The sequence below is a fragment of the Eleutherodactylus coqui genome, chromosome 10, assembly GCF_035609145.1.
Source record: "Eleutherodactylus coqui strain aEleCoq1 chromosome 10, aEleCoq1.hap1, whole genome shotgun sequence".
Lineage (NCBI taxonomy): Eukaryota > Metazoa > Chordata > Amphibia > Anura > Eleutherodactylidae > Eleutherodactylus > Eleutherodactylus coqui.
Genome location: NC_089846.1, coordinates 59,123,453 through 59,146,884, shown reverse-complemented (window position 1 = coordinate 59,146,884; position 23,432 = coordinate 59,123,453). Strand labels below are relative to the sequence as shown.

General features: G+C 41.2%; 2 protein-coding genes across 2 annotated transcripts; one reads left to right on the top strand and one right to left on the bottom strand.

The window, feature by feature from the left end:
- Positions 1–17,526: 17,526 nt before the first annotated feature.
- Positions 17,527–18,468, top strand: LOC136581061 (olfactory receptor 2A25-like). Its single transcript, XM_066582052.1, has one exon. It carries the CDS (start codon positions 17,527–17,529, stop codon positions 18,466–18,468), a length of 942 nt encoding a protein of 313 aa, XP_066438149.1.
- Positions 18,469–21,349: 2,881 nt separating this feature from the next.
- On the bottom strand, positions 21,350–22,270 carry LOC136581060 (olfactory receptor 6C3-like). Its single transcript, XM_066582051.1, has one exon. It carries the CDS (start codon positions 22,268–22,270, stop codon positions 21,350–21,352), a length of 921 nt encoding a protein of 306 aa, XP_066438148.1.
- Positions 22,271–23,432: the final 1,162 nt, after the last annotated feature.

Sequence of the window (23,432 nt, the reverse complement as noted above, 5' to 3'; positions counted from 1 at the left end):
GAGGAGCAGAATTGCTGGCCTAGTGACAAGGACTTATTGGCTGGCTGTAAAACAGAGGGAAGGACCTGTTCTATAAGAACCCAAGGGATCTCTGATACAGCAGCAGTTAAAAAGTCCAATTTAAAGCTCCCCCGCTCTCCCTCTCCTTTACTTTACCCCTCAAGGTATTCGATTAAAATGGTGGTTTGGGTGGTATTAATTGATTGGTTGGGATGGGGACTTGAGTTGATAAGACTAAACCCTCATTTGAGTTATTACAAAGTTGATGGTGCTATGGGGTGTGGAATTGGTAGGACGAGACCCTCATAAGTTATATGGTTACTTATGTCGTGGTGACCAAGTATTGGTTTGAATTATTACATGGTGATTGATGATACTGGTTTATGGGAGGAAAACTTCCCAACTCAACCCTTTAATAAAATACTGCAGCCTTTTATCTACCAAAATGGTGTCTTTTGTGTTTATTCAATGAAGCAGAACAAGCAGAGAATGTTGAAAAAAATGAACTCAGCAGCCTGCATATTTATTGCGCTGTCCCACTACAAAAGGTAATATTGTTTTATTAAAATGTGTGTATATTACACGAATAATATTAAATATTTTGCTATATATTGCTATATATTTTCTGTCTGGTAACTCACACTGTACCCTATTGGCTAGCTAGGTAACAGTAGATAGCTGTTCTGTAATTGGAGAATAGCCCATCCTCACTGATTGGTTAAGAGAATTTAGTAAGAACATAAACGCTAATGAACAGAGGAAGTGGGAGGAGAAGGTAGAAAGAAAACAGAAGATACAAAGACCAGAGCTAAAGCCAATTACAGTGTGGTGAGAAAGCGAAAGTGTGAGTATGAAAAAGAAAGTTTTGCATTGAAAAGACAGAGAGAAGGCATGGGAGATAGTTTATACAGAAAAGAGAGAAAAGAAAGAAAACCAGTTTATGCATTAGTCAAGGAAGAAAGAATTAGTTTGCGTAACAGTAGCAAGAGAAGAAAAGAGAATTTGTATGCAGAAAGAAAAATAGTGAAGAAAGAAATTAATAGTACTAGAAGAAATAGATAGAAGAAAATATAGAGCCAAGAAATAGAGAGAAACAGAAGAAGAAAAGCATAGGGTACAGAAGAACAAGATGCCTAGATACAATCAAGGCCACCACGAACATGTCAATCGAGGAATTGAAATGTACGTCAGGGAAGCGCTATAGATGTAGGCTAGGAGTTAAACAGAAATAGATGTGGCACTCTCCTGGGAGTGCTATATTAAAGAAAAAAAGTATTGAGATTAACTCACCCGGTGTTTGGTGAGTACCCCTGGTTAGAGGCCTCACCAACACCTCCACTTCCTCGTTAGCATATAAATCCCCTGGTCCGTCCGTATGGCTGCTGGGCTTCTGTGTCCTGCTGGATTGCAGGACCCACTAGTAAAATCCGTAAGATGAGAAGAAAAGTTGCCCGCGCTCTCAGGACCCGAACCCCCGGATCAAGCTGCAAACATCACTCGCTTCAACGTTTTATTGATGCAATCTCTGCATACTCAGTGCTGTTTTAGTGCAACGCGTTTCGTCGTAACATACGACTTTATCAAGCACAGACAGCATAAAATTACATATTATCGCTTAAAACAACTCACATTTAAGTAGTGGTCATCCTATACGTCCCGGTGTGGTGAGAAGGATCAGTCTCGGCGTCCCCACCGAGCGGAGCGCAGCGGGAGGGGCGGGCCGTCCGCCCGGCGTCTCCATGCGTGATGACGTCATGACGTCAGACGTCCTCGGGGTGGAGCTATGTCCTCCATTTCCTATTCGTTACATAGCCTGTCGATCATAGCACATGTATCTCGGTAGCACTGGCTGTGCATTAGCGCTGGGCGCCGTACCTGGCTCCTCCTCATGTGACGTTGATATATGAGTCACATGTGGGGCTCCTATGTTTACGCCGTCTCCTAGGTGACTACAAGAGACCTGATGTCACCTAGTTTAACAGTGTTTCCTGGTTATATGTGCTGTACTTATTGTACAAGTGTTGCGCTATTATGGACATGCTGATCCCAACAGTTATTTCTTACGGTGTTTGATAGATTGCTATTATACATAATATGGTCCTTAGTGGGCTGTAACCCTTTGCAAACCACATAGCGGGTTGTTTTTAACCCTTTCTCTACCAATAAAGGATATATAATTATAGAAAAAGGTGAAAGTGTATATCTTTCTTTGGGTGTTAGATTTAAATTTGAATGTTAAGATTGGAACCGGAATAGGGATGCCACCACTTAGTACAGTATATGCGTGTATATAAAATACATATTCATAAAATACATATAGCATGCGTTAAAACTTACACTTTTCTATATGGGTATGTCTGTAATACTATTTCTTATTGTGTTTTTATACTAACAGTCTATGTTACTCACATCTCGTTTTATATAGTTGAATAACAGTAGGCATATTGATGCATTATTAAAATATCTATATCCTAAGCGGACTAATGCATGCAAGTATAAATCCATATATGTCTATGTCGCCTCCATTAAATATTATACTGATATATATATATATATGCATAAAAAAATTATTTATATGCGTAAAAAATTATTATACTAATATATATGTATAAAAAATGTATATATATACATCTATGTACATAGTAGATAAAACAATTATTTAAAATTATTTTAATACTTCAAATTTTCTCTAATACCTCATTTAAACCGTTGGGTGCGAGTGTGTTCAGCCTAAAAATCCAGTACATTTCTTTCTGTCTGAGCTCCTGTACTGATTTGGAGTCTATGTATTCAAGTGGGGTGATTCTCAAAACCGTACTGTCTTTGTCGTGTTTATTTAAAAAGTGTTTTGAAACACTGTGTTTTAAAAAAACGTTTTTTATGTTATTTCGGTGTTTGCTCATTCTGTCTCTCATCACATTGATGGTCCTACCTACATATCTTAAGTTGCATGGACACTCCAACAGATACACCACTGATTCAGTTTTACACGTCAGTCGCTGTCTGATCCTTATAGATCCTCCTTCTGCTTCTATTTCTGTTCTTCCATGTAATATATTCTCGCAGCATTTGCATTTTTTATCGCCGCATTTGTACACTCCTTTGGGGCCTTTTTGTGTCTTCTTCCTCCCATATTCCTTATTTTTCTCCTTCTTTGGGCGTGAGGGTGCTAATATATTCTTTAGAGTTCTATTTCTCCTGAACGTACATATTGGTTTATCAGGTATGGTTTTATGTAGAAACGGATCCTCTTGTAGCAGCGTCCAGTTTTTTCTCATGATCTTCTTTATGGTGCTGAAGTGTTTACTATATTTCGTGGTAAATGCTGCTCTAAATCTGTCATTGGACCTTTCTTTCCTTTCTGTGTTGTCCTGTGGTTTCTTCGTACCCTGTTCGGTGTTCACATCCTGATTTTCCATTATTTTTTTGTACGCTGCATCTATTATAGTAATTGGGTACCCTTTGTTTAGAAATCTCTGTTTGACTTCTTTGGCTTGTTCTTCAAAGTCCTCCAGATTGGTGCAATTTCTTCTCACCCTCCTCAGTTGCCCATAGGGTACGTTTACCTTCCATTGTTTCAGATGGCAGCTGTGGAAGTCCAGATAGCTATTCGTATCCACGGCCTTAAAGTGAGTGCGGGTATGAATTTTCCGTTCTTCCGCCGAGAGCTCTAAATCCAAGTACACTATCTTGTTGGGGTCCGTTGTGTGGGTAAATTTAAACCCGAACTCGTTTTCCATTAGATTGGCAATGAACTGTTCTAGGTCCTTTTCTTCACCGTCCCATATTATTATCAAGTCATCTATGTACCTCTTATACAGAATGATTCTTTTGTCCAAGAAGCGATTTCTTTCAAAAATCCCCATAACGCAATTTGCATAGCTTGGGGCACAAATCGTGCCCATCGCGGTCCCCATGGTCTGCCTGTAGAAGTCCCCATTGTATGTGAAGAAATTATTGTTCAATATGAATGATATGGCTTTTAATAAAAATTCCCTCTGTTTATTTGGCATGAGGATGTCCTCTCTCAGGGTTTCTTCTATGGCTAGGATGCCCTTTTTATGATCTATATTCGTATACAGGGCTTCCACATCCATGGTGCACCACCTGTACGAGTTTTTCCAGGGTATTTCCTTGATGATGTCTAGTAGGTGACCTGTGTCTTTAAGGTATGATGGTAGATTCTTCACATACTTCTGCAGTTGAGCATCGATGTATTCAGACAGACGATTACTTATGGATTGCATACCAGCAATAATGGGTCGGCCTGGGGGATTAGAGATGTCTTTATGTATTTTAGGCACATAATAAAAGTAGGGCATTCCTATAGGGGTTTCCAGTAGGTACTTGTATTCTGACTTCAGGATGCATTTATCCGTATATCCTTCTTTCAGTAGGTGGTGAAATTCCACTCGTGTCTTCTCTGTGGGATCTTTTTTTATTTTCTCATAATATTTCGTGTCATACAGTATCCTTCTTGCTTCCTTATCATATTGTTCGTAATCTAGAATGACTATCCCCCCTCCCTTATCTGCATTTCTGATTACGATGTTTTCCTGTTTCATTAAACTATTTAAAGTAGCTCTCTGGTTCCGCGTGAGGTTATCCGTCCTCTGTGGGGCTTTCGTTTCCTTCTGACACATCTCTTGAAATTCTTTCATCACCTTATTGTAAAATAGTTGGATATACTCTCCTTTTGCTTCCACTGGGTAAAATCTACTGGTAGGTTTGAGGTCTGTCGCTATTGGGTCTTCAATGTTGAAGCTTTGTTCCATTCGTTCCTCGTTGGCTTGCCCGGTTTTCCCATTCATTTCTTGAATCACGAAATACCTGTTAAGGGTTAATTTTCGTACAAAGCTGTTCAGATCCACAAAGAGATCAAACAAATTTGAGTGGGTAGTGGGACTGAAGGATAGACCTTTGGATAAAACTTCCACTTCTTTTTGTCTTAGCATGTATTTTGATATATTAAATATGCCATGACCTCTGGCCTCCTCAAAGGTCACTACTTCTTCAGTTGGGAGGTCCCTCTTGTTTTTGTTCCTCCTTCTACCACCCCTTTTACCCCTTCTGGTCTTTCTCTTCCTGCTTTCAATGTTGGTTTCATTGGTAGGTAGAACTGATTTATTTTCGATTTCACTATTGGATTTGTGTTGAATCTCTGGTTGACCACATTTCTGTTGGAGATTGTGATGTCCTTTGGGGTTGCTCTTCGAGGGTTTCCTGATGTTACGGGTGGCCCCTCGTCTATCGCTTTGTCTAAAAAAGCTTGGTTTGTCTCTGTTACCTGTAAGGCTTGTTCCCCTCTATTCCTTCCTCTTTCGTTTTCTGTGTTTGAAATACACAGATCCAATATGTCTGTAGGTGAATTTGCCATGGGTGTTCTTAAAAGTGCTCTTTCCACATCTTGTGAGATTAGTTCTGGTGTGTATGGTGTGTGTATTGGGACACACTCATTCACCCGATTTTCTTCCCTGTTTTTCCCCCAGTTCGGGGTCCCGGTCCGTCTGGGGGTACAATCAACCGTACTACAAAATGTAGAGTCCACGGTGATGAGAGAATGGGCATTCTCATCTAGGTATTTCGCTTCCCCTGTGTGGATGGGGGGAGTTCTCCAGTTCTCTATCCGTTGGTTCCTGGAATTTCTATGTCTATTCATGGCCCCACTCATGTACGTTTGTGTTGTATTGTCAGGATTATTTGTAGTCACCCCTTTGTTTCTTGATCTTTGTTCCTCTATTCGTCTTCCTTGGTATTGTTGATTTTGTCGTGATGTTTCATCTCTCTTCCCATACTGGTTTTCTTTTCTTCTCTCTATCCTACTGTTTTGTCTAAAATCATTCTCGTTTTGTTGTGGGAATTGGTTTGCTCTTCTGTTATCTATTTGTCTATTATCCCACTGTTTGTATTGCCTCTCATTGATTGTATTGATTTTTTGTCTGTTTTCCCAGTGTCTCATTTGTCTCCCATATGTATTGTCTCTATCTCTATTCCTATTGTTGTAACCATTATTTCCTATCCTTTTACTAGTGTATGTATGGCTTTGTTTAAATCCTCTGTGCCACTGTTTACCAGTGTCCCTATTATCACTAAGGGGAAACTGTTTCCTACCACTTCTTCTGTAATCTCTAGGGAAATAGGTTTTATTTTTAAAATCATGTGAATCTCGCATTAATTTTTTAACTTTCCTCATAATGGTTTCTTTTTCAATTCTTTCCATGTAATACATCATAAACCAAATCTTCCTTATCCTCATGCACATTCAGATTTTTAATACAGTCTGATAACATAGACATACGTTTCATAATTAATTTTTCCAACATTAGGGTAGAGAAAGTGTTGAGCATTAATGCCCACTGGCCCACAAAATCTTCATCTTGCTGGAACGCTGGAATAATGTTTATTCTCAGCCCTCTTGGAAATACTTGATTCTCTTTATAAATCCTCAAAAAGATCAAGTCTAGTGAGTGTCTCCAGATATCCTGTACACAATCCCTGATTATATACTTCCCTTTTAATTCCTCTCCTTCCTTCACCATCCACTCAAATGGATCTTTGGTGAGTGGAGGAATGCAGTTAGTTTTTATACCATGTAGGTCCTCTTTAACCATCTCCACAGTTTCCTCAACTTTCAAATCCAGTTGTAACCATGCTTTCTTAATTTCCTCCATTCCGCCACACCTGAAGCCGCTATGACCCCTAAAAATAACCGGTCTCAGCCCAATGGGATTGGCCGTAAAGACAACACAAATGTACGTCAGGGAAGCGCTATAGATGTAGGCTAGGAGTTAAACAGAAATAGATGTGGCACTCTCCTGGGAGTGCTATATTAAAGAAAAAAAGTATTGAGATTAACTCACCCGGTGTTTGGTGAGTACCCCTGGTTAGAGGCCTCACCAACACCTCCACTTCCTCGTTAGCATATAAATCCCCTGGTCCGTCCGTATGGCTGCTGGGCTTCTGTGTCCTGCTGGATTGCAGGACCCACTAGTAAAATCCGTAAGATGAGAAGAAAAGTTGCCCGCGCTCTCAGGACCCGAACCCCCGGATCAAGCTGCAAACATCACTCGCTTCAACGTTTTATTGATGCAATCTCTGCATACTCAGTGCTGTTTTAGTGCAACGCGTTTCGTCGTAACATACGACTTTATCAAGCACAGACAGCATAAAATTACATATTATCGCTTAAAACAACTCACATTTAAGTAGTGGTCATCCTATACGTCCCGGTGTGGTGAGAAGGATCAGTCTCGGCGTCCTCACCGAGCGGAGCGCAGCGGGAGGGGCGGGCCGTCCGCCCGGCGTCTCCATGCGTGATGACGTCATGACGTCAGACGTCCTCGGGGTGGAGCTATGTCCTCCATTTCCTATTCGTTACATAGCCTGTCGATCATAGCGCATGTATCTCGGTAGCACTGGCTGTGCATTAGCGCTGGGCGCCGTACCTGGCTCCTCCTCATGTGACGTTGATATATGAGTCACATGTGGGGCTCCTATGTTTACGCCGTCTCCTAGGTGACTACAAGAGACCTGATGTCACCTAGTTTAACAGTGTTTCCTGGTTATATGTGCTGTACTTATTGTACAAGTGTTGCGCTATTATGGACATGCTGATCCCAACAGTTATTTCTTACGGTGTTTGATAGATTGCTATTATACATAATATGGTCCTTAGTGGGCTGTAACCCTTTGCAAACCACATAGCGGGTTGTTTTTAACCCTTTCTCTACCAATAAAGGATATATAATTATAGAAAAAGGTGAAAGTGTATATCTTTCTTTGGGTGTTAGATTTAAATTTGAATGTTAAGATTGGAACCGGAATAGGGATGCCACCACTTAGTACAGTATATGCGTGTATATAAAATACATATTCATAAAATACATATAGCATGCGTTAAAACTTACACTTTTCTATATGGGTATGTCTGTAATACTATTTCTTATTGTGTTTTTATACTAACAGTCTATGTTACTCCCATCTCGTTTTATATAGTTGAATAACAGTAGGCATATTGATGCATTATTAAAATATCTATATCCTAAGCGGACTAATGCATGCAAGTATAAATAATGGAAAATCAGGATGTGAACACCGAACAGGGTACGAAGAAACCACAGGACAACACAGAAAGGAAAGAAAGGTCCAATGACAGATTTAGAGCAGCATTTACCACGAAATATAGTAAACACTTCAGCACCATAAAGAAGATCATGAGAAAAAACTGGACGCTGCTACAAGAGGATCCGTTTCTACATAAAACCATACCTGATAAACCAATATGTACGTTCAGGAGAAATAGAACTCTAAAGAATATATTAGCACCCTCACGCCCAAAGAAGGAGAAAAATAAGGAATATGGGAGGAAGAAGACACAAAAAGGCCCCAAAGGAGTGTACAAATGCGGCGATAAAAAATGCAAATGCTGCGAGAATATATTACATGGAAGAACAGAAATAGAAGCAGAAGGAGGATCTATAAGGATCAGACAGCGACTGACGTGTAAAACTGAATCAGTGGTGTATCTGTTGGAGTGTCCATGCAACTTAAAGGGGTGGTCTCGCGAAACCAAGTGGGGTTATACACTTCCGTATGGCCATATTAATGCACTTTGTAATGTACATTGTGCATTAAATATGAGCCATACAGAAGTTATTCCACTTACCTGCTCCGTTGCTAGCGTCCTCGTCTCCATGGTTCCGTCTAAATTCGCTGGCAGCTTGCTTTTTTAGACGCGCTTGCGCAGTCCGGTCTTCTCCATTCAGCACGAGCCGCTTCAGTGTGCTCCCCGCTACAGCTCTTCTGCGCATGCGCAGACGAGCTGTCACTGCTCGGGAGCGCGCTGAAGCGGCCATTCTGCACCATCCTCTGTTAGAGGAAGGTGCAGAAACTGGAGCTGCCCAGCGGAGAAGCCCAGCCCAGCCCAGCAGCCCCGAGAAGCCTCCCAGGTAAGTGATGGGTCGGGGGGGGCTGCCGCTGCGCCGGGCTGCGCCGGGGGGGCTGTCGCTGCGCCGGGGGGGGCTGCCGCTGCGCCGGGGGGGCTGTCGCTGTGATGGGGGGGCTGTCGCTAGGCCGGGGGGGGCTGCTGCTGCGCCGGGGGGGCTGTCGCTAGGCCGGGGGGGGCTGTCGCTAGGCCGGGGGGGGGCTGCCGCTAGGCCGGGGGAACTAGCGCTGGGCTCCGGAACCTAGCGCTGGGCTCCGGGGCCTTCACCTGGGCTGAGGGTCTAGCGCTGGGGAGCCGGGGGCTAGCGCCGGTTACCTGCTGTCTGGTCGGCGGCTGCGGGGCGTCTGGTCGGCGGCTGCGATGCGTCCGGTTGCCATGGAGACACAGCTGGCGGCGTCTCGGGAGCGCGCACGTCGGGCTGCAGCGAGCGACGGGGAAAGAGCCGGCGGCCATCTTGAGGAAACTTTTATAAGTTGCTGAAACGCTGGAACGGTAAGTACGAACCAGCTAGAAATGTCATTTACAGGGGGGCTTTGTAATGTATGTTTAATGGGGGGGACTGGGCAAAAAAAAAAATTAACTGCTTCCTCGAGACATCTCCTTTAAGATATGTAGGTAGGACCATCAATGTGATGAGAGACAGAATGAGCAAACACCGAAATAACATAAAAAACGGTTTTTTAAAACACAGTGTTTCAAAACACTTTTTAAATAAACACGACAAAGACAGTACGGTTTTGAGAATCACCCCACTTGAATACATAGACTCCAAATCAGTACAGGAGCTCAGACAGAAAGAAATGTACTGGATTTTTAGGCTGAACACACTCGCACCCAACGGTTTAAATGAGGTATTAGAGAAAATTTGAAGTATTAAAATAATTTTAAATAATTGTTTTATCTACTATGTACATAGATGTATATATATACATTTTTTATACATATATATTAGTATAATAATTTTTTACGCATATAAATAATTTTTTTATGCATATATATATATATATATATATATATATCAGTATAATATTTAATGGAGGCGACATAGACATATATGGATTTATACTTGCATGCATTAGTCCGCTTAGGATATAGATATTTTAATAATACATCAATATGCCTACTATTATCCCACTATATAAAACGAGATGTGAGTAACATAGACTGTTAGTATAAAAACACAATAAGAAATAGTATTACAGACATACCCATATAGAAAAGTGTAAGTTTTAACGCATGCTATATGTATTTTATGAATATGTATTTTATATACACGCATATACTGTACTAAGTGGTGGCATCCCTATTCCGGTTCCAATCTTAACATTCAAATTTAAATCTAACACCCAAAGAAAGATATACACTTTCACCTTTTTCTATAATTATATATCCTTTATTGGTAGAGAAAGGGTTAAAAACAACCCGCTATGTGGTTTGCAAAGGGTTACAGCCCACTAAGGACCATATTATGTATAATAGCAATCTATCAAACACCGTAAGAAATAACTGTTGGGATCAGCATGTCCATAATAGCGCAACACTTGTACAATAAGTACAGCACATATAACCAGGAAACACTGTTAAACTAGGTGACATCAGGTCTCTTGTAGTCACCTAGGAGACGGCGTAAACATAGGAGCCCCACATGTGACTCATATATCAACGTCACATGAGGAGGAGCCAGGTACGGCGCCCAGCGCTAATGCACAGCCAGTGCTACCGAGATACATGCGCTATGATCGACAGGCTATGTAACGAATAGGAAATGGAGGACATAGCTCCACCCCGAGGACGTCTGACGTCATGACGTCATCACGCATGGAGACGCCGGGCGGACGGCCCGCCCCTCCCGCTGCGCTCCGCTCGGTGGGGACGCCGAGACTGATCCTTCTCACCACACCGGGACGTATAGGATGACCACTACTTAAATGTGAGTTGTTTTAAGCGATAATATGTAATTTTATGCTGTCTGTGCTTGATAAAGTCGTATGTTACGACGAAACGCGTTGCACTAAAACAGCACTGAGTATGCAGAGATTGCATCAATAAAACGTTGAAGCGAGTGATGTTTGCAGCTTGATCCGGGGGTTCGGGTCCTGAGAGCGCGGGCAACTTTTCTTCTCATCTTACGAATCGAGGAATTGAAAGAAGCAGTGAAAAACAGGAATGCATGGGGATTATTGATCCATGGGGCGACCGAATGGATATTCATCATCACAGAAGAGTTGCCTGTACTTGCAATTGTGAAAAATCAAGTATGAAAATGTGGCGTTATACAATGTGCTGCTACTGAAGTTTCTCCTCCGAAAATAAAGTTTTTTTGTTATCCTGACTCCTGGAATACCTTTCTCACCACGTCACCATCTGCACTCAGGTACCACACCACTCTCCAGGGGAAAAGGACTACCACCTCCCCACACCCCAATTTTATTTTAATTTAACCATTTTTCTTATTATTTTGTCTGGAACTGGTTTCAACCTGGATTCAGGCTGGTGTCACGAGCTTTTAAGCAATTTTAAATTACTCGTGGGTTGCTGCCACGGTCTGGAGGGGAGCAATGGATTCATTGTCACTGTTACCACATTATGATTGCAGCCCTGGATGACAGTTCACTCTTAAACACGCTATAGGTCAGTTTCTGTTATGCAGACCTGCTTTAGCTGATAACAGATAAATTACTGATCTTGCTTTGATCTTGCTTTATTCTCTTGCTGTAATTTGCCCACAAATACCCAAGAGAACCTGTACCTGAAAATGTATTTACAAATAAGTGTGCTCTAATCACCAAGCAAGATTTTCTTGTGAGGAGAAGGAATTAATTACCCCCCAGGATATAGTATAAATATTAGGAGTGACCTGCACAAAGATAATACTGAGTACCTGATAGCAGTAACTTGTAAGTATAGCATGAGAGCCTGTTCTTCTGCGGGTTCCATGCACCGCTTGTCATTAGCAATTCCTTCACCATTGCACCCAATCTGATCAGTGCTTTCATTTATTCAAGAAGTTCTGAAAAATAAGAGCTGGATTCTGATTGATTACTATAGACAATGGCTTCATATTTGCCTTGCACCAGTTTCTTCACCATTGTCTTTGGTTGGTATTCTAGCTCCTTTGCTACTGACATGCAGTGTTAGGAAATAGTAATTTGTAAAACTTTTGTTTTTGCAGTGTTTTCTGGCTGGATTCACTCACGGCACCAAAGTATTCAGATAAATAATGTATTTGAAAGGGTGTATGAGTTTAGAAGAAAAGGTCTTTTTTTTGCAAGTAACAATCGCTGAAAAGGGCAATACACTTACTGACACAGGAGGGCAAACATGGGCACCACCTAACCCTGCAGGCAGCCATACTGCCAAATGAGGGGGAGGACGAGTGGCTGCAGGCATGCTGGGATGGTGCACATGTTTGCACTCCCGTGTCAGTAAGTATATGGTCGTTTTCAGTGATAGTTTGTTTTTATATTTCCCTTTCTGTGATACATTTATATTAGTGTAGGGACTCACAAAATGTGAGGAGCCTCGATGGTTGGCTTGTGAGCTCAAGTATTTTGGCCAAAATCCAACTCAGACCTCGCATTTATTATGTATTATTCACATGCAGTGCTGCTTTAAATGCCGGGGGAGCCCAGGGTGACAATACCAATGTGGTTCACTTTTTAAGGTGCAGGGCAGCCAGACGAACTATTATAGCATCATTAATAGGTTGCTGGTCTGCATGGTGGACTATATGTATCAGGATGGTCTGACACTTTGTATCTACTCTGTGCAGGAGTATACACCAAACAGTCACCGCCCCCTCTATATAGGAAGTTGTGTGAGTGGCTGTCTCATTGGTGTCCTCCACAGGTTTAATTGGCTCCCTCATTTGGCAGCATGGCTGCCTGCATCTTGAGGTGGTGCACATGTTTGCCCTCCTGTATCAGTAAGTATCTGGCCGTTTTTAGTGATTGTTTGTTTTTATATTTCCCTTTCTGTGGTACATTTTTTTGCAAGGAAGTACCTCAGTGTCTCAGAATTACTCAAGAAAATGAGATGGAAGCGCAATGCCAGGAACAATCCATGGAAAAAGAGGAACAATTTCTTGAAATTAATATGCCCCCAAAATTGCGTTTTTTGCTGGCCCTCCTTTGTGAGATCGCAGTGCACTTGAAAAATCTTATGATCTCTCCAGCTTCCAATGTGTGTCTTGCTGTGATACTGAAATTAAGGGAATATTCACACAGCATTTTTGTACATCCTATGGCATTCAGTTTATGGTTCTGTCATAGGTGACGAAAACAGCATTGTGATGAAACCTTCCAAGTGAACCAAAATAAATAATTCACTATCAGTGAAATAGACTTCGCTTTGTTGTCCATTTGACAGGGTTTCATTTGATTTTGTTATATTTGTAGTATAATGTAGTGTAGTCAACTATACTATTCTATAATCTGAATATAACATAAATATAGCGTCGGTTTCACTTGTGGCAGTGAATTGTTCCGTTTGGGGGTTAAGTCGCAATGCTGCTTTCAGCACCTGTGACAGCATCCTAGATGAAATCCCAAAATATAGTGAAAAACACAGTAGTACAAAGCCTTATGACTGCAGACCATATGGTTTGGGTATAGGTACAGGTGCAGATGACCTCAGGCTGTATGGTTTAGGTTTGGGTACAGGTACAGATGACTGCAGAATGTACGGTTTAGGTTTGAGCACAGGTGTAGATGACTGCAGACCACATGGTTTGGGTATGGGTACAGGTGTAGATGACTGCAGGCTGTATGGTTTAAGCATGGGTACAGGTACAGATGACTGCAGGCTGTGTGGTTTAGGTATGGATGCAGATTGCTGCAGGCTGTATTGTTTTGGTATGAGCACAGGTACAGATGACTGCAGGCTGTATTGTTTAGGTATGGGTACAGGTGCAAATGACTGCAGACTGTATGGTTTAGGTATGGGTACAGGTGCAGATGACTGCATTCTGCAGGGCTTAGGTATGGGTACAGGTGCAGATGACTGCATTCTGTATGGTGTACATAAGATTACAGCTACAGATGACTGCGAGCTGTGTGGTCGGTTTAAATATGGGTACATGTACGGGGTTCTGGCCACTATGTTTTGACTGTGTAAAAGTTGCATGTACTAAGAGCTGTGCGAATACAATCATATGACACAGACCTAAGAGACTCAGTGATGCTGCAGTAAGTTCCGAGCAGAACATGGCCAGCAGTCCTCAAGTGTGGAAAGGGGAAGGTAGAAGCCCTGAGTTTAACTTTGCACCCAGGCCCTTGAGCCTTTAGCTACGGCCCTGCTAGTAACTCTAACTTGTGTAACACCTGAGTACCTCAGTGTCTATGGGTGTTTAGATAATGTCACTTACTATTTGTCTACATTGTATCTCCACCCGATTCTTGCTTAAAAGATTGCTAGTGGGAGCTTCTTCTAGCAGGTGGGACTCCCAGCTCAGCACTTATGAAGTGGTAATGATGCAATAAAGTTATAGGTAGGTATAGTGAAGCAGAGAAGTGCTGATTGCCAAAGCAGGTAGACTGAATAGGTAGGTCAAATTGACATAACAATGACAGGGCATAAAATAAAAGGAAATATATCTACTGAAGATCAAACATATGATAAAAACAGCCATATAACAGGTAATAGAAGCATAATAGTATCAATACAGTACGTTTCACAAAATTGTCAATCCTCATCATCACACTAAGTGCACAGGTGCACACAGCAAAGTCAACCTGTAGTAGTCACTTAACTAATTCACAATCATTGAGGGCTAAGGGTGGCTTTATACAAGATGACTGTTGTCTGAATAATCACTAAAAAGAGCAAATATGAACGACAGTCGTTCCATGTAAACATGGCCACCAACAGGTAACAAGTTTCATTTCTGATCACCTAAAAAATAGTTTCTGGTTGATCAAAAGTGTTGTGGTATAAAATCAGTCGTTCACATTTGAACTACTTGCTAATGAATTTTCCATATAAAGCCCCTCTATGAAAGTCATCCTGGCGAACTAACAAACAATCATCGCTTTTTGTAACAGCTTTCAAAGAACTGTCATCTGTAGGCTTCAGCGACTTTTCTGAGCAACCAATGTTGGCACCTGCTGGTACAGATGGGGATATACATGATGGGGGTATAATTGTACAAGGGAAGGGCTGGTCCATACAGAGGCTGAGAGTATTGAATGGTAGATGGATAGTGTCAGTCCAAAGAAATACTGGATCCTTTCTTACTCAGACTTTGGGTTTCTTCAGGTGAGCACATCTGCAAATACGCTTGCTGCCATGGAGCGTATTTGCACATGAACCAGTCCAAAGTCTTTTCCTTTTTTTTGTTTAAACTTTACGCTATTGTGAGCGGAAAACTAGACCTAGACCTATCTTTTCTCGAACGTATAAAAACTACGTGCGAGAAAGAAAGGGCAAGGCTATTTCTCTTTGCGCAATATTTTACATTGAGCTCTGTTATTAGATGCAGTGCCTGTGATATATATCATAAACAGGCTGGGGAAGGCTGTTAACATGATGTCACATATGAGACCCAGAGCAGTGCTGTAGGACACAGCGGGGAATGGGGAGAGGTGAGAATATGTCTATTTGTTATTTTACTGCATGGGAAAGACATTTTACATATATCCAGAACTTGGACAACCCCTTTAAGCTCTGTAGTTCTCCACACTGACTGAGGGGCTGTAGCTTAGCTAAGTGGTCTATACACTGGATCCAGACTGTCTGTTCCCTCACTTTGTTTTTTCCTTTCTTGTCTCAGCCCACTCTTTATCCAAGTGGTTTTCTGGTCCTGTCACTTCTCTATATTTCCTTACATTCCCCTGCTATGCTGTGGAGGCACGGGAAAAGAAAAGTTATAAAAGAATTCTGCGCTCTAGGTGTATAAGTAGGTAAAAGAAAAGGAAAAACTTTTCCAATTATGTTTGTGAGGAGTCAAGCATATAACATAGTGAGGCCTCTGAAACGCGTTGCAGCCCTCTATATGCTTGATAAAGGAAGCTATTTTGGGTGTAAAACCTCTGAAATGCGTTGCATGCATTTCCTCTGAAGTTTGTATTGTCCCATATTTGTGGAAAAAAAATAATACTGGAGTTGTTCCCAATCTCCAAAGAATTGTGACCCATTTTTGCTCTTACACTAAAGAAGGCCCTTCTATGTTGGTGAAGCACAGTGTTTTATTGCTAAGCGATCTCATGAGAAGTGGTACCAACTCTTCCTGTAACCGGAACTTCTGCATACTTCTCTCCAGCACTTCAATGGTTACCTATTCCAGGGCTTCTAGCTCAGCTGTATGGCATTGGTAATTATCATCCTATTTAGCTGAGCTGGGAACCCTCCCTCTTTGCCTCAGTGTTGTTGTGTGTAGGCCTCAGACATCCAGAATAAGCCTCGTCTCTGTCTTCTTATCTGTGCCTATCTTGTACTTTATCAGTATTCGTTTGCTCTACAGTCTTTGTATGCCTCCTATCTTGCCTACCATTGCCTGTTTCTCAGCTTTGTCGATGTACGCTTCTCTTTTTGCCTTCCTGTCCCTGCACTATTCCCGGTCCTGTTCTTTGTTTTTGTTGTATACAGTTGTGTGTTGTGTTCCATCAGTGTTATTCAGGGCTGAGAGGAAGACCGCGAGGCTGTTCTTATCAGTGCGTCTACCCTGCTTCTAGGTAGGGTTGTCTCTCATCTCCCTGACTACCGAAGGGCAAGGTTTTCCGTCTATATTTTGCTCCTCACCGGTCTGTTTCTCATCACTTGGTACCAAAGCCTCTGATCGCCAAGGGTCAGCTGCTAACCTCGCTTGGATTGGTTCTACGCCAAAACTGGTAGGTTGACTCAGTGGGTCCACACTAACAGTCCCCAATATTAGCTTTGTGCTTATTTTGCCAATAATAATAGTAAAGTAACCTATAGTGTTACATTAAGTTTTTTGACTTCCTATAGCATTGTCCTTAGTGGTTGCTTATGTCTGATATAGAAGAAGTTAGATTGTGAGCCCTATTGGAGACAAGAACTGATGTGAGTGATGACAATCCCTGTAAAGCACTGGGTAATGTGTCGGTCCTAGGTACATAATAGGAAATAAAATGATAAAAGGTTTACAATTTTTTTTTTAACTTACAATTTTTTCCTTTTTATATCAAATTAGCCTTTAGGCCTCATGTTCATGGGGAAAATCAGGCCCATGAGAATTTCTGCTACAGATTTCTGCTGCGGATGCACATAATTGTCTTTTTTGTTCATGTGGGAGATCAATTGAGATATGAGCTCTCTGAGCTCCCGCATGCGTGATCTGTGTTAAAATGGCGCATACCGCGTTTTTTCCCCCTGCGGGAAATCCACAAATCACTTAAAATACCATCCAAGGCTATTTAATTAACTGTGGTTGGTCAATGCATTCCTATGGGATGTGGATTTGTGTTTTTTTTCCCATTAGTTTCTAGAGTTCCTTCCGCAGGGCTCTTATCTTGACTTTATTCAACCAGAGATCATTGTGTGGCTTTTGTCATTATATATTAAGTACCTCTCCTATGTACACTTATGTAATATAGATATATTTGATTCAGATTTTGATGGCTGCAATGCAAGCAAACCAGACACCAATTACATATTTCCTTATTAAGGGGATATCGGATGACCCTCAACTTCATCTTCTGATTTTTCTTCTAGTTCTCCTAATTTATCTCTTCATCTTATGCAGTAACTTGACCATTCTCCTTGCGTGTCTGGACTCTCGGCTTCACAATCCCATGTATTTCTTCCTGGGCAATTTGTCCATACTGGACATCAGTTGTTCCACCATTGCACTACATAGGATCCTTATTCATTTTATTTCCAGAGACAGAAAAGTTTCTTTTGCTGCTTGTATGGTGCAGATGCATATGTTTGGCTCCCTGGCTAGTGTTAACCTGTTGATATTGACGGCTATGAGCTATGACCGCTATGTGGCCATCTGTAAGCCATTACAGTATCAAATGATTATGAGTACCGAGGTATGTGCTACACTGGCTTCTGCCTCTTGGGTTGTGGGGTCTTTACAAACTGTTCCTTTCACTGTTATTGTTTGGTGCTTTTCTTGCTATTCTTCCATTGAAATCAACCACTTCTTCTGCGACATTATTCCAATTATGAAAATTTCTTGCAATGACACTTCTTTTTTGGAGATCCTTTTTCTCACCGAGGGACTTCTTACCATGATATTAATACCATTTCTGCTAACATTTGTGTCTTACATATATATAATACATGCCATACTAAGGATACGTTCCAGCTCTGGAAGACTGAAGACCTTCTATACGTGTTCCTCACACCTCACAGTGGTCACACTGCTATATACAACACTGTTCAGCCAATATCTGACCCCAAACCTAAGTAGCACTTTGGAGTCCAAGAAACGTTTTGCTCTTTTCAATACAGCTGCTGTTCCTCTACTGAATCCATTGATCTATAGCCTAAAGAATAAAGACGTGAAAAGGGCTCTGAAAAGGTTTAATCCAAGTAGTATAAACAGTATAATTACGTAGGTTGTCCATCATGTTCATTAAGTGTAACTTCTCTTTTTTTTTTTAGTCATGTAATTTTCATTGAAAGTTTTAGATGACACAGAAATACAGAAACAAGACAAACCCAAACCCTAAGAATACCCAATCCGCAGAGTGCATCACCAAATCACCTGTCCAGTGTGAACATGCTGCTTATTCAAAATCTCTACAGATCATAATGGTAGAGATGGAGATAGACAACCTGTATGTTGTTCTAATTTAACATATTATTTAAGCATTCGGATCAGAGCCTGAACCCTTCACATTCTGCTAATTCCCAAGGGAGTTCAAAAGGGGAATAAATGGTCTTCAAGCAAGGCAGGTGATGCCAAGTCTAACCACAGTGACCTCAGTTAGGTGTAACTTTTCAAGGACCTGGACTTTTGATCCAGAAGAAGGCAAAAAATACAGTGGGATGATAGTAAATGTAACTGCACATCATTCTCCAACTTTCCTTCTTCTTCTGACTCTAAAAAGAGCTTTCTGAGTTTAAAATTTTTTTTATTTGAAATACAGGCCATGCTGACAAATAAAACAGACTATATTCATTAGTAGCTCCCTGCAGCTCCAGCATCTCCTCTCAGTTCATACTCTTGGTGCACTATATGCAGGCTGCAGTCAGCCTGTTGATGGGATATTACAAGTTGCTGCTGCCTATCACTGTGCAATCACAGACTGTTAAGGTCTGTAATTGAACAATGTGGTGTTTCGATCACAAGCTGACCCTGCACCTTGTACACAGATTCAACAGTATGATAAGTGGCTCTGGAGTTGTGTGGAACGGGACAGGTGAGTATAGTTTGTTTTATTATTTTTAAGCATGGCTAGCATTTAAAAAACAACTCCTAAAAATCCGTGGCTGCTGCCGGCGGCTCCATTGAAGGCAGTGGTCTGCTGTCACCCCGTAATTGTTTTTCAGGGAAGGGCTTTAAATATAAGCCCTTCCCTGAAAAACAAGGCAAACTAGTGTAAAAAAAAACACATACTCACCTTCCTTCAGCTGGCAGGGCTCAACTGCATCCTCTCTGTGCTGTCTGCAATGCAGTTCTTTGAGCAAACGGGGAATTAAAATCCCCGCCTGCTGAAAGAGCTGCCTCTGATTGGCTGAGGCACTCAGCCAATCACAGGCAGCTCTCGCTTAATGAATGACAGGCGAGAGTTGCCTGTGATTGGCTGAGCGCCTCAGCCAATCGGAAGCAGCTCTTTCAGCAGGCGGTGATTTGAATTCCCCGCCTGCACAAAAAGCTGCATTGCAGAGTCGGGGACAGTGCAGAGAGGACGCAGCTGAGCCCAGCAGCTGAAGGAAGGTAAGTATGTATTTTTTTTACACTAGTTTGCCTTGTTTTTCAGGGAAGGGCTTATATTTATAGCCCTTCCCTGAAAAACAATTACAGGGTGCCGGCAGCTGGATCCACTACCGCAGCTGTCATCTGTGACAGCTGTGGTAGGGAATTCCTTATTCCCCACGGGGATGAAGAATTCCTTTGCTGCATCTATCATATCTGTGACAGGTGCAGCAGGGAATTCTTTATTCCCAGCGGGGATAAAGAAAACATCTGCCGCATGTGGCAGATGTGATCTTCATCCCCGAGGGGGACACAGCAGTGGCGGACAGGTAAGTATATATAAATATTATTTTCTTTTTACACTAAAATGGTTGTTTTTCATGGAAGGACTTATATTTAAAGCTCTTCCCTGAAAAACAATTAAGGGGTGCCAGCAGACCATTGCCTTCAATGGAGCTGCCGGAAGCAGTGGTTCCATTGAAGGCAATGCGTGCATTCCCTATGGTGCACGCATGTCCTATCTTTACAGACGCACGCCTGTAAAATATGGACATGTGAACACACCTTAGGGAATGCATTGCAATAGACGTGTGTTTTAGTGCGCGTGTATGCCCCCCTTAAAGCCTTTTTTTGTTACATTTAACATTTTTTTGGCATTGCTACATTAAAAATCCCATAATTTTTTTATTTTTCCATTTGGTGGAGCTCTATGAGGGCTTCTTTTTTTTGCATAACAAGCTGTAATTTTTATTGGTACAATTTGGAGTATATACGGCTTTTTGATCACTTTTCTTGCATTTTTTTAAAATTCAAAATGAATAAAATATGCATTTTGGCTCCATTAAAAAAAAAAAAAAACATTTTCCACGCATGATAAACAGTGTGTTCAATTCCTTAAAAGTGGGCAAAAAAAGGTTTTTTTTACTATTCATTTTTTTACATGCTTCTTTTTTCACTATTTTTATTTTTTACACATTTTTATGTCTCTATAGGAGACTTGAACCCACAATCATATAACCGCTATGATAATACATTGTAGTATGTCTGTACTGCAAAGTGCAACCATACACCATTGCAGACCCAGACGCCTGTGCAGTTAAGAGGTTAATTCAGCTCTGCCTGAGTGCCTATATACTCAGCTTTCAAATGTTTTCCTTTTTTCTCCTTTCTCATAATGTATGTTTCTATTAAACATTATTTCTGTGAAAAACTGCTTGCGTCTAGAATTTTTTTAAATGTTATAGTCACACCACAAAAAGGAGGAAAAGTTGAAATGGTTGTCCAATTGTGCAAAATATTAGGAAATCCACAATAAAATCAAAATTTGGCTCATGCCAACATAGCCCCTATTTCAGAGACAAAAGGACAGGTGCCTAATAGGATTACCCATTCATTCTGTTGTAAGAAACGGAGACCCAGGTCTTCTCTCCTTTAAATTAAGAAGGGGACTGCTCTATTTTGCACAACCTATTGGAAAGAGAGATGAGGCAAACAGGGCTCTAGCCTCAAGGGCAGCATGGATGTATACTGTACATGCCTTTGGATGTAAAAATATATACGATGCAGTAGCTTTTGTTCTATTTCAGCGGCACCAAATTCCGCCTGAGAGCTGCTTTAACTTCTTTATTCTTTAAACTGTAAATCAATGGGTTTAGCAGAGGGACAGCAGCTGTGTTAAACAGTGCAGACAGTTTTGTGGAGTCCTTCAGGTCTGGTGCCAGATACTGGCTAAAAAGAGTAGTATAGAGCAATAGAACCACTGTGAGGTGTGAGGAACATGTGTAGAAGGCTTTACGTTTTCCAGTAGTAGAACGAATCTTCAGTATATTCCGAATGATGAAAATGTAGGAAATGAAGGTTAGAATGAATGGGGTAGAGCCTATAAGAACTAAACACTCCATATAAAAGAAGGTGTGTAGTAATGAAGTGTCATTACAAGATAATTTCATCAATGGAAGAATGTCGCAGAAGAAGTGGTTGATCACCATGGATGAGTAGCAAGTAAAGGTGTAGAATACCCCAAGTGGTGGCATGACTTGTAAAAATCCCCATGTCCAACAGGCACAGTTCAGAAGAACACATGTTCTCTTATTCATGATATTGTGATAAAGGAGTGGTCTACAGATGGCAACATAGCGATCATAACTCATAGCCGTCAATATCAATAACTCATGGCCAGTTAGCGATCCAAATATGTACATCTGAGTCATGCATGCAATATAGGAAATTGACTTATCCTTGGTAATGAAGCTTAAAAGAATGTTCTGCTGAGTGATGGTGGAACATAACATATCTACAATGGACAAGTTACCTAGAAAAATGTACATGGGAGTGTGGAGATGATGATCAAAGCAAACAAGTAACAGGAAGGTCATGTTACCAGTGAGAGTGATGAGATAAATGAGAAGAACTAAGGAGAATATAATAACCTGAAGTCGTGGATCATCCGTGATTCCATGTATAATAAAAATTATGGTATAATTTCTAAAGATCTCCATCATAAAGCTGTATATCCTGGGAAGAGACCCTACCATAAATATACAGAATTAGGAAAGTTATGACCAACAAGTTTTCAAAATGTACATTATCTGCAGAGTATATCTTTACTTCATCATCAAGGATAAACATACCATAGAGATGGCCCATGCCGCTTTAATGGTCTCCTTGAAGAAAGGGTGCCCAGCCAGGTTGGCTAAGTCCATTTTTTATTGGATGGTAAACCTATAAAAGGATACAATGTCCATAGACCCTACCACATTAGCAAATGAGGATGTGGGGAGATCAGGCGCAAACAAGTATAACTGGAGTGTCAACTAGCACTAAAGGGGGGTCATGGTTGTGTCTTTGGTCTGGAGTCCCTTCACTTCTGTGTACTTTGGAGTTCTCGACCTGGTTTGTTACATTTTGTCCATACTGACATGTTTGGCTGAAATACTGGACGCAGGTGAATTAAGATATCAGTTCTTGCATACACTAGCTAGTGCATGCATTGGTCTCTTTCCAGGAAATATAACCCGCTGATGGAAATGTTTTGGAATGCTACCACAATTTTGTACTGTATGAGGATTCTAAAGCTCTATGACAATAACTTTGGCACAAGACAAATTAACAACACATCTGCATTTTCTATTAGTACAGTAGAGTATTGGAAAAAATCTGAGCGTAGAAAATACGCTAAAAAATATGTTAATCATATGCTAAATGATTAACGATTAATTGGTCCCTGCCGTATGACTACACGACCACTGTAGCCAGTCACTGGCCTTATCAGTCTCATGCCGTACACGCACATTGCACTGCTGAAGCCAGCGATTGGCTACAGCTGTTACAAGGTTGTACAGCATGTCAACACTGCAGAAAAATTAGGAAAGACTGGTGGGGACCATGAGAGCGGTAGGAATGGCAGATGAGCAATGGTTTTTTTTTTTTATTCACTTTTTCCCTTAGCTTTATTTTTTTCAAATCCCAAAAAACCCCTTTAGCCCAAGTTAACTCTACTGTTTGAAAATGCAAGTGTTAATTCTACTGCTAAATTAGGGGGCAAAGATATAATATTTGCAACTTGCGCTCCTACAGGTAGAGGGCACACTTCTATCATAAAAAAATATGATATTGATCCCTGTCAATTAGATAAGATGTAAGGAACCACATTCCCTCCAA